We start from the raw sequence: 16362 nt of genomic DNA, 5'->3' as shown, positions 1-16362 counted from the left end.
ACATTTCTCTTCTCCCTATGATTGCTGGACATTTCTCTTCTCCCTATGATTGCTGACCCTCTTTCTGCTCTCTATGATTGTTGGACATTTCTCGGCCCCTATGGTTGCTGGACATTTCTCTTCTCCCTATGATTGCTGGCCCTCCTTCTGCTGCTTTGTGGTATTGGCCCATCTCCAGCAGTTCATCACTTGTTTCCACATCTTTGTCCAGTTTACCCTTTACCTTGTATCTCTGTGAAACGTCAGGACTTTGCCTTCAGTGTCTATATAAGGCAGCCAGTCTGAGTCACACACACAGGTGCTTATACATACACAACCTTCCGCTGCCAGAGTCTCACACTGTGTCTGTCCTTCTACACTCTCTCCTGGACACAGAGGGAAAAGCTGGAAGTCACAGGGAGAGCAAAGAAAGGAGAATAAACCTCATGAAAAGTTCATAGGCGACGTTTAGGAAAGATTAGAAATTCTCCCTAGAGATTAAAAAGGGATCGCAGAAAAGAACGTGACAGAAGGAATTAAATACATTATTAAAATAAAACTGATCTACATTGTTGGGAAGGAAATTTCCAGAGATAGAGAGGAGAGAAGCCTGGATATGGCACCCTCTAATCTGTATGTTCTGCTCCTAATAACCTGTATCCTGGGAACTCCTGTGAGATGTGAGGATACAGAAGACAATGGAGCCCACCCGACAGATCTTGAAGATCACTTGTCAGATCATGAAGACCACTCATCAGATCATGAAGCCCACCCAACAGATTATGAATCCCACCCGTCAGATCTTGAAGATCACTTATCAGATCATGAAGACCACTCGTCAGATCATGAAGCCCACCCGTCAGATCATGAAGACCACTCATCAGATCATGAAGACCACTCGTCAGATCATGAAGCCCATCCTCCAGGTGAGTGATTCCCTAGTGCTTTGTGAGAGATGTTTTATTTGTGTATTTAGCTTAATGTTGGGTTTTTCAAATCTTTCAAATATCAAAACTGCAGAGCTGTTGGTCCTATCCGGCTGTAGGGATGAGATATTTTTTGCAGTAATACAGTAATAGTGAAATAATAAAAGTGTAATGTCAGTATTCTCTCTCTCTCTCTCTATATATATATATATATATATATATAAATTTAGTTCGGAAATGTACAATTATGAAATATACGACAAGTGTTATTAACCATTTTCAAATTCAATGAACATACTTGTACATCTGTATTATTACATGTTTTATTGGTGCAACAAGAGAGACATAGTAATATTTAGTCCTTTTCTCAAGTTTGGAGACAACAGTCCAAGTTTGTGTATGTAGGAAGTCTCTTCATATTCCAGCAATGAAACTTTGCATAGTTAAATTATGGTTATGTCAAGAATTATGATATCACTAGAGAAAGGAATAAATGAATAGCTCCGTGGAGACCAGAGGGGGGATGGGGGTTTACACAGGCTCCTATATAGATATTGGAGGATCTGGTTTCGTACCAGAGTGTTTGGTAGAAGCTGTATTCGCAGAGGAATAGACAGTCAATATAAATCTCACAAGTTTCAGAGACCTGCGCCCTTCTGTGATGATGCCTTCAAAAAACAAACCTCACTTTATATTGCATTTTATTTTATATGTTCCTTCTCCCTCACTTTATTTATTTTTGCACATACCTGGCTGATTATAATGAGTATAAATCATATAGCAATAAGTTATATAATAATGTTCTATTACAGTACTTAACATAGGGGCTGATTTATAAAAATGCAAAAAGTCCTTTTGCTTTAAAAACCTGGGGGTATATTTACTAAACTGCGGCCTTCAGATTCTAGTTGTCATTTTGTAGAATGTACTAAATAAATGAAAATTAGAATCTGATTGGTTGCTATAGGCAACATCTCCACTTTTTCAAACCCGCAGTTTAGTAAATATACCCACTGATGTTTTTGCTGGCAGTCTTGGTGTGAATCTGCAGTCACATTGTACTGTGTTAATTACAAAGAGGAGAGCTCCATTGCTAATTGTCATTGCTGAAATAGAAATAATAGGTCTGGCAGGCTTGGTCTTCTAAATCTGCAGTCACATTGTACTGTGTTATATAGGTAACACACAAAGAGGAGAGCTCTGTTGCTCCATTGCTAATTGTATCACTTTTCTTTACTGACACTGCTGTGTGACAATGTGTCCTAGATGTGCTGGGAGCTGCCGTGTGCTTGAGTCATTGCTCTGTCGCTTACCATCCAGCCAGGTCACTGCAGTCTTTGTTTGAAAGTGTATGAAAATAATATTGTGATCTGTGAGGTGGTCAAAATTGACTGCAAATGACTTGAAATTAGTGTTATTGAGGTTAATAATACTGTAGGGGGGAAAAATAAGCAAAAATGTGTTATTTTAGCAAAAAAACCAACAGGATTTTAGAAAAAATCGGGATCCAAAACCAAAACACGCAAGGATGGTTTTGCCAAAACACAAACTTAATCCAGATCCAAAACCAAAGCCAAAACCAGAACACGGGGATCAGTGAACATCTCTAGTATATATATATATATATATATATATATACAAGTTAACCCGTGCATGATACTCATGCATTCTAGTCAAATCAAGCTACTTAAGGTGTTAAAAAGGTTCTTGTCATCTTCATTGCCACACACGCATGCCGCTAGGCTTTTATATATTAGAAAATGCTAAGAATTTAGTAGGTCAGTGTAGTATATAACTCCGCCCAGCAGGTGGCGCTGCAGCTTGAGCACTCTGTCACCCGGTAGTTTTTTCCACACACACACACACACACACACACACACACACACACACACACACACACACACACACACACACTAAGACAGCATGTGTGTTCATGAGGTAAAATTACCTCGCGAAAATGAGTTTGAGCCCTCAACTCGTAAATTTAGCCTTTACTACCCCTCCCACGGGGGGAAGGGGGGATGATGGAAGTTAACTGACTTCACTATTATAATTTTTTTGTCAAATAATGTCAGTATTCCAAATTTCAGTTCAATTGGATGAGCCCTTTCTGAGAAAATAGTTCTTTCCACACACAAACACACACACACCAACACACGCCGCTAGGCTTTTATATATTAGATTAGAAGATAATGCTAAGAATTTAGTAGGTCAGTGTAGTATATAACTCTGCCCAGCAAGTGGCGCTGCAGCTTGAGCACTCTGTCACCCGGTAGTTTTTTACACACATACACACACACACACACACACACACACACTAACACATGCCGCTAGGCTTTTATATATTAGATATATATATATATATATATATTTATATATATATATGTGTATATATGTATGTGTGTACATGTATATATATGTATGTATATATGTATGTGTGTGTGTGTGTGCATGTGTAGATATATGTGTGTGTGTGTGTGTGTTTGTGTATATAAATGTGTGCACGTTTGTGTGTGTGTGCTTGCATCCATATGCATGTGGGAACATTGACCTGTTTACACACCAACACTGTGGGGACCTTAGTCGTAGTGGGGACAAAAAAATGAGGTCCCCACAAATCTTCCCAAGACTAATCAACGCAGGAGACCTTGCTAATATACTCAGCATGAAAATCTGGCATGTCCCCGCAAGTCACATTTGTTGGACTAACAGTGTGCGTGTGTCCAGTGTGGAGGTCAGAGTGTGTGAATGCGTGTGTCCAGTGTGGAGGTCAGAGTGTGTGAGTGCGTGTTTCCAGTGTGGAGGTCAGAGTGTGTGTGTGTGTGTGTGTGCGTGTGTCCAGTGTGGAGGTCAGAGTGTGTGAGTGCGTGTGTCCAGTGTGGAGGTCAGAGTGTGTGCGTGCGTTTGTGCTAGAGGCACATACAGCGTACCCGCACTTTAACACTTGACAGGGATAAGACACGGTCGCATCCGTCTACTGCTGAAATTAAAGTGGGGATAGTGGAGCCTGACAGAGCCCATCAGAGGTTCAGATTATAGCCCGGAGAGCAGTGGATGAGTATGCCCCTGATATGTCAGGGGAGAGCGCTTCAGACACCAGCAGTGATGCCCCATTAACCGACAGTGGAACAAAGTGCAGGCACCCAGAGATGTGTTCTGTGCACAATCATTCTCGACCTGCTGACAGCGGCATTTTAAACACAGAAGTTTGAAAAGACTGTACGGTGTCCATCCTAACGCTATCCATAAACATTGATGGTTCCAGGACGTATAACAAAAAGCAGTACTGCCTGCACTGTGAAAAGCCCCTCTTAAAAATAGCCCGGCATATGGAGCATATGAAGTAGACTGGACCAAAAAATTCCCCAAGAAAGGTGCAAATGGCACATCTTCACAATAGGGGTAACTTTGTGCACAACGCTGAGGTGATAAGGACAGGACATGGCATTCTGGTTCTGTGCAACCTGCCAGACAAATCGATGTATGCCAAATGCTTCATGCACTGTGCAGCCTGCCAAGGCTTGTTTGTAAGAAAATACCTGTAAGCTAAATCAAAGAGGCAACAAGCCCACACATGGCAAGAACAGAGTCCACCCTCTGCACAGCCTGTTCCTCTTGAGATCGGTGGTGGCTTTTGTAAGCTCTTGAGCGACATGACCCCAGATGAAATATTAATTGCAGTCATAAATTACCGAGGCATCATGGACATGGGGCAGCATCTCTTCAACTGGGGCAGTTCAGATGTTAGCAGGCATAAGTACATTGTCAGAAGCTTAGAGACATGGGCAGGCTACTGTTACATTCCAGATGAGCTACCCCTTTGGAGAGGATGGAAGACTTTAACATTCCATCAAGCTTCCCGCATGTAGTAGACATTGTGAAGCTGGTAGCTGGCTATGACGAGGAGATCGGTACTTTTAGGACACCCTCGCTGGCACTGAAGGTCGGGCACAGCTTGTAAATTATAGCGAGCATTGCGGACTGCCGAGCGATGATGGAGGGCTGCACTGCAGCAGTTGACAATGAATGCAACCTTAGGAAGATCTATGAGGCAAGATGGAAAAAGCTGATCTCATCGGCTGCCTTCAAAACTCTTAAGAAGTTGAAGTGGAACATGCTTCAGCTCTTACCTTTCATGAGAAGCAGAGAGCCTACAGAAGTGGTCTATACACTTAGCCTATGCTTAACAACTGGGGACTGCTTGCAAAAGTCACAATGACACAGGTAATCTTGTTCAATCGAAGAAGGAAAGTGGAAGTTTCCAAGATGTTGCTGACTACATTCTCTTCAAGAGACGCTTTGATCTCCACGGAAATGTGTCCCTAGCGCTTGAGAGGAGGTTCTGCCGGCACTCCACTCAGATTGAAATACAGGGAAAACGAGGGAGGAAAGTCCCCATCCTGCTGGCACCAGTTATGCAAGGCACAATGGAACTTCTCTCAGAAAAGCCTTGAAGAAGTGGAGTGGCAACCCAAAATCATCCCCACACTCTGTCTACCACGAAGCTTCGAAAGCACGGTGCCACTCTCTCAAAGGTCTTCAACGTAAATGGCACAGAACTGGATTAGCTGGTGGACTTCCTTGTGCATGACATCAAGGTACACCAGCAGTATTACCGCCTCCCAGAAGGTACTCTCCAACTTGCCAAGATCAGCCAACTTATAATGGCTCTTGAGAGTGGCACACAATGAGGGCCACAGAGACAATGAGCCACACTGTGAAGGCCACAGAGACAATGAGGAACACAGTGAGGCACACTGTGAGGGCCACAGAGACAATGAGGAACACAGTTAGGCATACTGTGAGGGCCACAGAGACAATGAGGCACACAGTGAGGCACACTGTGAGGGCCACAGAGACAATGAGGCACACAGTGAGGCACACTGTGAGGGCCACAGAGACAATGAGGAACACAGTTAGGCACACTGTGAGGGCCACAGAGACAAAGAGGCACACTGTGAGGGTCACAGACACAATGAGGCACACTGTGAGGGCCACAGAGATTACTGCACTGAGCTTCGGCCTGTTTAGGTCAAATGGAGAACATCTTTGTATCATGGGTTATTTAGTAAACTGGGCTGTGGTCATGGGGTTTGTTATGTGAAATTTCTGTGTTTACATTTATAGCTACAAGATGAACAGACTATGGACAGAATGTTAATTTTTGATGGCAGAGAAGAACCACTTGGCCCATCTAGTCTGCCTAGTTTTTTTATCTATATTAACCTCAAACCCTATTTGATCCTTAGTTCTTTCTAAGGCTATCCTTATGTCTATCCCAAACATGTTTAAATTGCTCTACTATATTAGCGTCTACCCCATCTGATGGGAGGCTATTCCACTTATCCACTACCATTTCAGGTGAAGTAGTTTATCCTCTGAACCTACTTCTCTCCAGTTTCAGTGCATGTCCTCGTGTTCTAATGCTTCTTTTCCTTTGAAGAATTTTCCCCTCCAGTACTTTGTTAAAACTCTTGATATAGTTGAAAGTTTCTATCGTGTCCCCCTATTGCCTTCTCTGTCCCAAACTATACATTACAAGATCTTTCAGTCTTTCTGGGTAAGTTGTGTGCTGTAGGCCATGTACCATATTAGTTGCCCTTCTTTGTACAGTCTCTAATGTATTTATATCCTTCTGGAGATATGGCCTCCAGAACTGGACACAGTATTCTAGATGAGGTTGTACCAATGACCTATACAGTGGCATTATTATTTCTTTCTTTCCTATGGATTCATCTCCCTATGCAACAATTGCAACCTCCTACTATCTGACATTCCTGACACCCATATATCCACAATTCAATCCATCCTAAATGCTGCTGTAAGACTGATCTTCCTCTCTCATTGCTCCACATCTGCTGCACCACTTTGCAAATCCCTACACTGGCTCCTTGTGTCTTCCAGAATCAAATTCGAATTACTCACCCTTACCTACAAAGCCCTCAACAACACTACCCCTACATACATCTCAAATCTCATATCCAAATACTCTCCCTCCCGCCCTCTTAAATCTACCTCTGACCAGGGGTGTAGGAATGAAAATTTTCACGGGGAGGGGGCAAAGGCCAAGGACTACTATAGGGCTTGTATCCCATTTTTCTTGCTTTTGGTATCTTGTTTTATGACAGTGGTAACAGTGACTGTATATATACAAAGACTCCCAATCCTATGTTAATTTTTGTGTTTCAGTGGCTGGGCAAAAATTTATTTTATACATTATGTAACAGAAGCGCTGGGAAAGAAGTGAATAGCAGATATATAAGTCCTAGATTCCTTTCATTTGTATTTTAAAACACCAGGGAGATTGTTTAGGTTTCTGGGAAAAGCTTCCCAGTGCAGATTTCAGAGCAGACTAATTAGGAGCTGCACCTGTGTGCTGCCTGTAAAACTCAGCACCTCTGATCACTCTGTTTCTCACTGTCTGAGGAGGAGGTCAGATGGCTCCTGAGAGAAACCGCAACTTTGTCCTGTGAGTTCCATTTGTTTGGTTTAAGTGAGAGACACTAAGCCCTCACTTTAGAGAGGGAATACCTCTGTATTAGCTACTAGCTGGACGGCTGGGATTTTGTTTATGTTTTTGTTCTGTTTACAAGCTGGTGAATAAAAGTAGCTGAGGTACCTAAAACACTGGATTCGTGTGATTTTATGGCTGAATTGCAACCATCCACCCCAGAGGACGGCACCCCCAATACAATTTTATTCAAATTATTAAATATTATTATTAATATTAGCTACCAATTAGTAGAATAGCTGTTAGATATATAAATTCAATTGTTCATCTTAAAAATTTTCATTTTTTCATAGTCATTAACCTAGTTTTTATTCAGATTTCGTTGACAGCCGGATCTCATTTGATTGGGAGTATTTTTAGATCTATAGTCACCCACCGCCTCACTGGTTATTGTATGTCCTATATCTCATGTTTGTTACTGGACGCACCGCACGAAATTCAGGGCAAAAGTAAAGTGAATAGTTGTTCATTATCAATACAGGTTATTTATTAAACGCAACACTTAGAGTTTTTTTAAATAAAAAAATCAATAAATCTGTATTAAATCTATACTGAGGCAATCTATATCATACTTGCCAACTCTCCCGGAATTTCCGAGAGTAGAGCAACCTCTCACATCTGCCCACTTCCTAGTGAAGTGGGCAGAACTAGAGCCACATTGAGGCGATTCTGCTTGGCCAAAATGATGTAATTCATCAATCCCCGCCCCCTCCATCCATACCCTCTCTGGGAGCTCCCGGAAGGGCTCAACAAAAAGTCGGCAAATACAATCTATATTAAAGAACATTTGGTAGTTATACTAAGACAATCTATCATTTAAGAAAAATTCAGAAGTTTAGAACAGATACCATGGGGTAAATGTATCAAAGTCCGTTTTTGACAGCGTGTAAAAATCGCAGCAAATCGCGGGTGTTAACCTGCGATTTTAGTGAAAAAAACCTGAAATGTATCAAGCTGCAATTTTGACACTGATCTTCAAAATCGCTGGTCATCTCTGGCGATTTGCTGCGATGTAAACACTCCCGTGTTTAGCTAACTCTCCTGTGTTTGGCAAACTCTCCTGTGTTGTAGCAGCAAGTTGTAAACACATCACTGTTACACTGACCTGTCAAACAGCTCCGGCAGCTGTCAGAATGGTAAAGAATAAAAGAAAGTAAAAAAAAAAAAGCGTGAGGTCCCCTCTATTCAACCTTAACCCTAGTGCTGCCTGACTACTGCTGGTCCCGTGAAAATCGGGGAAAAATTTTGCATGGGGTCCCCCCGATTTTCACTTTACCAGCACTAGGCAAACCAGCCGGGGTTGGCGGCACTATAGCAGTGGGACACGCGGCAGGGGTCCTCCTGCCATAATGACTAACCAACCCCAGGCTGTTCAGCCCTGGGCTGGATTCCCTAGGGGGGGAAATCACCTAATACTGTAAATAGAGCTTACGCAAGTAGCGTAGTTCATTGCACATGTGCTACGCTACTTGCGTAAGCTCTATTTACAGTATTAGGTGATTTTCCCCAATAGCGTGGGAAAATCACTTAATACAGTACATAGACCTTGCGCAATGAATGTACATTCACTGCGTACTGGACCTCCTATTAGGTAGGAGGTGTTTGTGGTGGCTCCAGCTTTTTTTGTTTTTCTTCAAGCAAGTCTAAAGATTCGGGGATGTACAAATATGGGGCCCTTCTGGCCGAAGAAAAGAAGTCTACTAGCAACAAGGGGCCCCTCCTGGCCGAAGGCAAGAAGAGAATTTTCAAGCCAGAACTTTTGGATGGTACAAATAATGTGGGACTGGGGCAAGGCGGACATTTGGTACAGAAAGAAGACTACTTTGGTGAGTATTGTGGGTTTTTTATTTTTATTAAATATATGTGGTGTTTACAAGGGTGTTGTGGATTTTTTAACATTTTTTTCTTGTGGAACTACAGGTCCCAGACAGCCAGGGATGTCAGGGCATGTTGGTATTTGTGGTTCTCCAAGTGCCAACATGCCCTGGCTGCCGTGGGTATGCTGGTGCTTGTAGTTATACAAGCAGCAGCATGGCCACACTATTTTGGGCAACCTGGCTGGCTAGGATTTGTAGTTCCACAAAACAAAATGGCGTCAGTTTGTCATTTTTACACTTTATCGCCGGTATTACCCTACTACCCACAGCCCAGGGGTAGTAGGAAGAGCCCTAGTGCTATCAGCACTTGGCTGCGGGTCTCTAGGGGGGGTGCTCTTTATTTTGGCGGACCACACTCCCTAGGGAATCCAGCACAGGGCTGAACAGTCTAGGGTTGGTTAGTCATTATGGCAGGGGGACCCCTGCCGCGTGTCCCACTGCTATAGTGCCGCCAACCCTGGCTGGTTTGCCTAGTGCTGGTAAAGTGAAAATCAGGGGGACCCCACGCAAAATTTTTCCCCGATTTTCACGGGACCAGCAGTAGTCAGGCAACACTAGGGTTAAGCTGGAATAGAGGGGGGACCCCACGCTTTTTTTTTTTTTTTACTTCTATTCTTTATTATTTTTACACTGCCAGGCCAGTGTAACAGTGATGTGTTTGGACAACACGCTGCTATCAAGCAGCGTGTTGTATCTGGCGTGTTTTCAAGCAAACTCTCCTGACTTTGCTAACTCGCAGCTTCATACATTTGAGAGCTGTATAGCTGCAGTGGCAAACAGTCGGGAGTTTGATCTCTGATGATTTTGCAAATAGCGATTTTGACTGAAGCAGAACTCTGGCGATTTTGCATGAAATCTCAGCTTCATACATCGGCGAGTTAAACTCTCACAATAAAATCGCTGGATTTGCATAATCGGACCTTGATACATTTACCCCCATGACTTCAGAAAGTAGCATGAATGCTTTTGTGTAGAAGTTCATGGGTGGGGGGAGAACACAGTCTTTGCCCACCCAACAGATATCATGGGGGGCAACTGCCCACTCTGCCCCCCTGGTTCCTACATCCCTGCCTCTGACCTGCACCTTGTCTCGTCTCTGATAACCACCTCTCACTCCAGCCTACAAGACTTCTCCCATGCTGCTCCCCACTTATGGAATTCCCTACCACGCTCACTCAGGCTTTCCCACAGCCTTCAAATCTTTAGATGCTCTTTGAAAACCCATCTATTTTTTTTAGAGGTGACATTATCCCTGATAATGCTATTCACGCTAATACACAACTGTCACAATCTCTACTCTAAACCACACTCGCTCCTCTTGTTTCAGCTGTGCCCCCTTCCACTTAGAATGTAAGCTCTCTAATGATCTGGGTCCTTCATACCCTCTGTTTTCATGTGTGCGTTTATTTTGTCTGCCTTGTATGTCTCTGTTTTATGTATGTAGTGTTTTCACTACTGTACTGTGCTGCGGAGCATTGTGGCTCCTTACAAATCTACAATAATAATAATGGGCAGCACGGTGGCATAGTGGTTAGCACTTCTGCCTCACAGCGCTGAGGTCATGAGTTCAATTCCCAACCATGGCCTTATCTGTGTGGAGTTTGTATGTTCTCCCTGTGTATGCGTGGGTTTCCTCCAGGTGCTCCGGTTTCCTCCCACACTCCCCAAAACATACTAGTAGGTTAATTGGCTGCTATCAAAATTGACCCTAGTCTCTCTCTCTCTCTCTCTCTGTGTGTGTGTGTGTGTGTGTGTGTGTGTGTGTATTAGGGAATTTAGACTGTAAGCTCCAATGGGGCAGGGACCGATGTGAATGAGTTCTCTGTACAGCGCTGCGGAATCAGTGGCGCTATATAAATAAATGATGATGATGATGATGATGATAATAATATGCAACCAAGCATCTGACTTACCTTCCTCATTGCTTTTATACATTGCTTACCTGGCTTTAAGTCACGTGAAATAGTGACTCCTAGATCCCTTTCCTCCTTAGTAGTTTCCATTATAGTGACATTAATGATATATTTAGCCTTTTTCAGACCCAAATGCATGATTTTGCATTTTTTGGCATTAAACTGTAGTTGCCACTCTCTTGACCATTGTAGTATAATATCACGGTGTAATAACATAGTAACTTGTAGTGTAATGTTGCGGTGTAATAACATAGTAACTTGTAGTGTTATGTCACGGTGCAATAATATAGTAACTTGTAGTGTTATGTCACGGTGCAATAACATAGTAACTTGATAAGCAGATTGACTAACTGGCCTATGCTCACCAGTGTCCACATGGTGCATCACCAAAAAAGTCCTGCCAGGCTTCCAACTAAACCGAGTTGTAAAGGGCCACAACAGTGCCTCAAGATGCTCCCTCTTGCGGGCCTCAACTGCTCATACCAGCCCTCTTCCTCTACACCAGCTTCACCTTTGGTATCCATGAGGAGGTCGGGTAGTGGGACACTTCCTGGTTCCTCAGTCGGTAAGCAGCAAAATGCAGCTACTGTATCCACACACTCGTGGTATGCCTTCAACATATTCACATGGTAGGTCCACTGCTGGCTACCGTCGCTATCAAATCACACTGGTGATATTGGTGTCATTTGATAATGACTGTATGGTTCAGCCAAGGCAGCCTGGAGCTTGTTCTGACACATGGCAATCAGAGCAAGGACTTTCTGCACTACCTCAAATACTTTGGTGCGTGCGATCTTATCGTACCGAGTCTTCTAATTGGTCTGCGCTTCTGCTAGGCTAGCTTGCGCGAGCCCCATGGGATTCTCTAATCTCTGAGCTTTAACACATTCTCCACCACAGAGACATCCTGGGTGGGTAGCTCCCCTTCTCAAGACTTCCGTAATTGGTGAAGAGGTCTCCGGACTCTGCGGCCATATAGTAACTCAGAGGGGGAAAAACCGGCAGACTCCTGCAAAACCTCCAAACAGGAGGTGTGGCAACAAGCGCTCCCAGCCCCCTCCTCCGAGATTACAAATGCCTGTAACATATGCTTCTGAGCCGTTGAACCACTCACACAGTCCATTAGTCTGGGGATTGTAGGGGGCAGTACAGAGTTGCCTTATTTGGCACTTTGCCCAGGATCTCACTAGGGAACCCTTCTATGCTAAATATTCCTAGCAGCATGTCCGCTACCTTTTCCGCAGTTATTGAGAACAGAGATAGAACCATAGGATACCTTGTGGCGTAATCCACCACAGTGAGGATGTATCTCTTTCCCAATCTACTGCGCACAAGCAAGGGACCAACTATGTCGACATCCACTCGCTGTAAAGGTTCCCCGACTATTGGCAAGTACCTGAGGGGAGTATGAGCACTGGGGCACACAAGCCGCTTAAACACATCACAGGACTTAAAGTAGGCCCGTATGTCATTGATATTCCAGGCCAGGTGCTTCAGTGTTTGGTCTCTCCCTGGTGTTCAGCCATAAGGATTTTGTAGGCAACTGACATCAGTTGCTCACAAAAGTTCCGTAGGTGCTAGCTACACACAGCTGAGCTGCACTCCCCTATTTTTCCTGTAGCCCTCACTATCGTCTAATTCAGGACACTCTACAGGTGGGTCTATGTTGGGTGTATGTTGGGGTTACTAATTTCAGTCAATGTGGGGTCAGCCAAAGGCAGATCAATGTGGTCAGCTATACTCCCCAACGGTGCTGGCATACTGATAGGGACAGCAGCATCACTGGGCACCCCCACAAGATCAGATTGACCGTAGACAACATTCTCTGCGTTGCTAGGGGATATAGTCTCTCCCTCTGGGTTCACTGAATCTGTGGTCACTGGTGAAGGCTGTTGTCTAGCTGCTGTGGTCTTTTCCTCTGGGCTGGATTGTGCACGTGTAGATCCTGAAGACTGTAGTCTGGCAGCTTAACTCCGGGTAAGGGAGTTGAGAAATGCGGTCACAATTCCACCCCCAACATCTTTGCCCAAGATCACATCAGTTAGGAGGACATTCATAACAGTGATGTCTCGCAACTCCTGGCCATGTCGCCAGTCTAGATACACCCTTGCGACAGGCACTTCCTTTTCCAGTCCATCTGCCACAGTAATTTTGGGTGTGTTACCCTGCAATACTGCAACAGGATCAATAAGATGAGGGCTCACTACAGTGATTGAGGCTTCTGAGTCTCTAAGTCCTTCTACCTGCACTGGTTCCACTTGGACCGGCTGTAGGTTACTCTACATGTTTTTGGTCAAACAAGTGGATCTCTCTATTGAGTCGCTTTCCTCAACACCAAGCTCCACTGGACTGACTTGTGTGGGAACAGTCTATTGGGCTCATCTCCACCAGTTTGACAAATCAGTCAAGCGCAAGGACTAGGATTAGGGGCATGAATCTGGGTTGCTTGGGACGTGAGATAGTCCATCCTCAGGAGGCCAATTTTCCAAAAGCCATAACACTTTCTCTCGAGCCAGGGCTCCGGTGGACTCTGATAACTTCCAGAAACAGGGCAAAGCCCGTGGCTGGCAAGAAACACCTGTCTATGTGGGTATTTGCTTGGGGGGGTGAGCCGAAGAGGGGTGTTCCCCTGTTCGCACAATCCTTTGGGGTTGACTGCTAGACTGGCGCTTCTGCCAATGTGGCTGAAATGTCACATACTGTTCCGCCAACTGGGTCGCTTTTTCTGTGGTTGCTGGACTATGTTCCAATACCCAATCCTTCACCTCTTGTGTGCAGTCGCGGTGAAACTGCTCTCTACAAATTAAGTCCACTAATTCTTCCCAGAACTTGGCATCAGATCCATTAACCCATCTTATTGCCAACTGCTGCAACTGGTTGGCAAATTCCTCATGGCTGATGTGAGGGCTTTTAGCCAAGTCCTGAAACTTCTGCCGGTAGAATTCCAGGGTAATAATATAGTGTTTAAGGAGGGACACTTTTACCATATCATAGCTTGCACAGTCCTCTGGGGCTAATCTGCTATAGGTTTCCACTGCATGACCTTCTATTGTGGGAACGAAATACCTGACCCACTCTTTTTGGGCAAATCTTGAAGGCTACAGGACATTTTGAACACCTGCAAATATCCATCAAATTCTTCAACACTGTCATCAAATTTGGCAAAAGTGGAGAGATCCTAATCTGGCGCAGCAGGTTCAAGGGACACTGCAGGAGGTGGTGCCCAACAGTTGCCCCCCAACATGATAATAAGCAACTGCTCCATCTCAGTTGTTCTGTTTCCCAGGAACCCTAGCTGCTGCATTAGTACAGAAGAGTTGCCCTCATCAGGATGTTCAACTTGCATCACTGATTCACAATGTCGAGAAGGGATGCTGCTGGGATCAGGTGCTGGGTTCTGGGATGTTACTGCAGATATCTCTAGGTTTGGCATTGGCCTCTCCTCCTGGTCACTGTCGCAGTCAGCTTCCCCATTCGCTGACTTGTGCTGCTTACTCCAGGCCATCAGCACCCTTTTTAATTTCGCTCCTCATCGTTGCGTAAGGAATTTTGATGCTATTTGTTTGGCACAGGGTCTCTAGGTCCACCTTGGACATTGCACTGTAGTTAGCCATCCTGTACATTCCCCTGTGATACAGGTACTCTTCACTTGAGCTACTCAGCTCTCTGGAAATGGTCTCCAAAAAACTGCCTGAATTGATCATGTTGCTGTCACCAGTTATAAACTGTGACCGGATGGGCTTACTACAGACTCTGTTACTACAGACTGTGTAATAAGGAGGTAACAACATTTACTAGGGGTAGCCGTGTTCTTGTCACTCTCCAGCCTCCAATATTTGCTGCTAAGGGTCTTGCTCATCCTCATCATCATTTATTTATATGTAGCAAATGATGTAGTGCTTTACAATTGGGAATAAACATTAATAAAACAATACTGGGTAATACAGACAGAGAGGTAAGAGGGCCCTTCTTGCAAGCTTACAATCTATGGGACAATGGGAGTTTGATACACAAGGGCACGTGCTACATCATATTGCACATTGGTCCACTAGAGTGGAATTTGTAGTTCATTATACATTAGAGCTGTCACGATTTTTGGGCAATTCTTTTAGACCACACCAGATCAATATGTTGTGCTATCACATCTGTATCACCACTGGTTCTCTTGGGAAAGTTTTTTTCCTAGCAGTAATTGCCTGAGAAACTGAAGTATGAGACATCGTTGTGTCACGGACCACTTGAGCTGTCCGCTTGCTGACCAGGAGCTCATTGCATCTCTTGTGATCTGGGTCAGTTGGAAATGAAGAGAAGACAGCTCTTAGACCTAGGATCATGCACAGTTGCCAAAATGTAGTGATCTGATTTCAAGATGTTTATAACTCTTGGATCCTGGCAAAGCTAATAAATAACTTGATCTACAAGTCCGACATACTTGGCGCAATTTTTTTGTTTCATCTCCTCCTTCAATTTCTCATGCTGCTTTTCCAAAAGTCTAATTAGGGGTATGACTTGATTCAAGCTAACAGTGTCTGAACTCACATCACAGGTGACGACTTTGAATGGTTTCAGCACCTTGCACAACACGAAAAATATTCTCCCCTGCACTGGACTAAAGTACATTCCCCTCCTTTCATAATGTTATGTTTTGTTCAGTAAGCGAGGATGGCTTTTCGCTATTCCTCCATCATCACATGCATAAAAAGTGTGGAAATCCACCTTGTTACCACCTCTTGTTTCAGTTGGCGAAGGGCAAATTGTATTCTTTTTGTAGCTGCTGCAATCTCCTACATGCTGTTGCAGAATGCCTAAAATGTCCTAAAATATTTCGGAACACAGACAGCATCTCTTGCATGTCCCTGTCATTTTTTAAAAAGCTCTGTACCACCAACTTGATTGTGTGAGTAAAACAAGGAATGTGATGGAATTTACCCAACTGTAATGCTCTCATAATATTGGTGGCATTATCAGAAATGACATATCCTCAGGAGAGTCCAAGCGGGATAAGCCATGGTGCAATGACATCCCTTAGTTTTTCAAAAATGTTGTCAGTGGTATTACCTCTTAGTGAAGCCGGTGATACACGGAGTAGCTGCCTCTGAAAAATCTGGCGCTGTTCGATACATGCTGCTGCTGTTCCTGCTGCTGAAGGTGAATCA

The 16362-nt window shown here is 44.0% G+C and overlaps 1 protein-coding gene across 1 annotated transcript in view; it reads left to right on the top strand.

Moving 5' to 3' along the window:
* The first annotated feature begins 287 nt into the window (after nucleotides 1–287).
* The window catches only part of CA9 (carbonic anhydrase 9), a 115549-nt gene continuing 99474 nt past the window's right edge, over nucleotides 288–16362 (top strand). The window contains exon 1 of the mRNA XM_075187509.1: nucleotides 288–905. Coding sequence (XP_075043610.1) covers nucleotides 596–905 — 310 coding nt within the window. The 5' untranslated portion in view covers nucleotides 288–595. The remainder of the gene's footprint in view (nucleotides 906–16362) is intronic.

Source organism: Mixophyes fleayi, chromosome 1 (assembly GCF_038048845.1).
Source record: "Mixophyes fleayi isolate aMixFle1 chromosome 1, aMixFle1.hap1, whole genome shotgun sequence".
In the NCBI taxonomy this organism is placed as follows: Eukaryota; Metazoa; Chordata; class Amphibia; order Anura; family Limnodynastidae; genus Mixophyes; species Mixophyes fleayi.
Note: the sequence above shows the minus strand (reverse complement) of the source record. Positions and strands in the feature narration are given on the sequence as shown.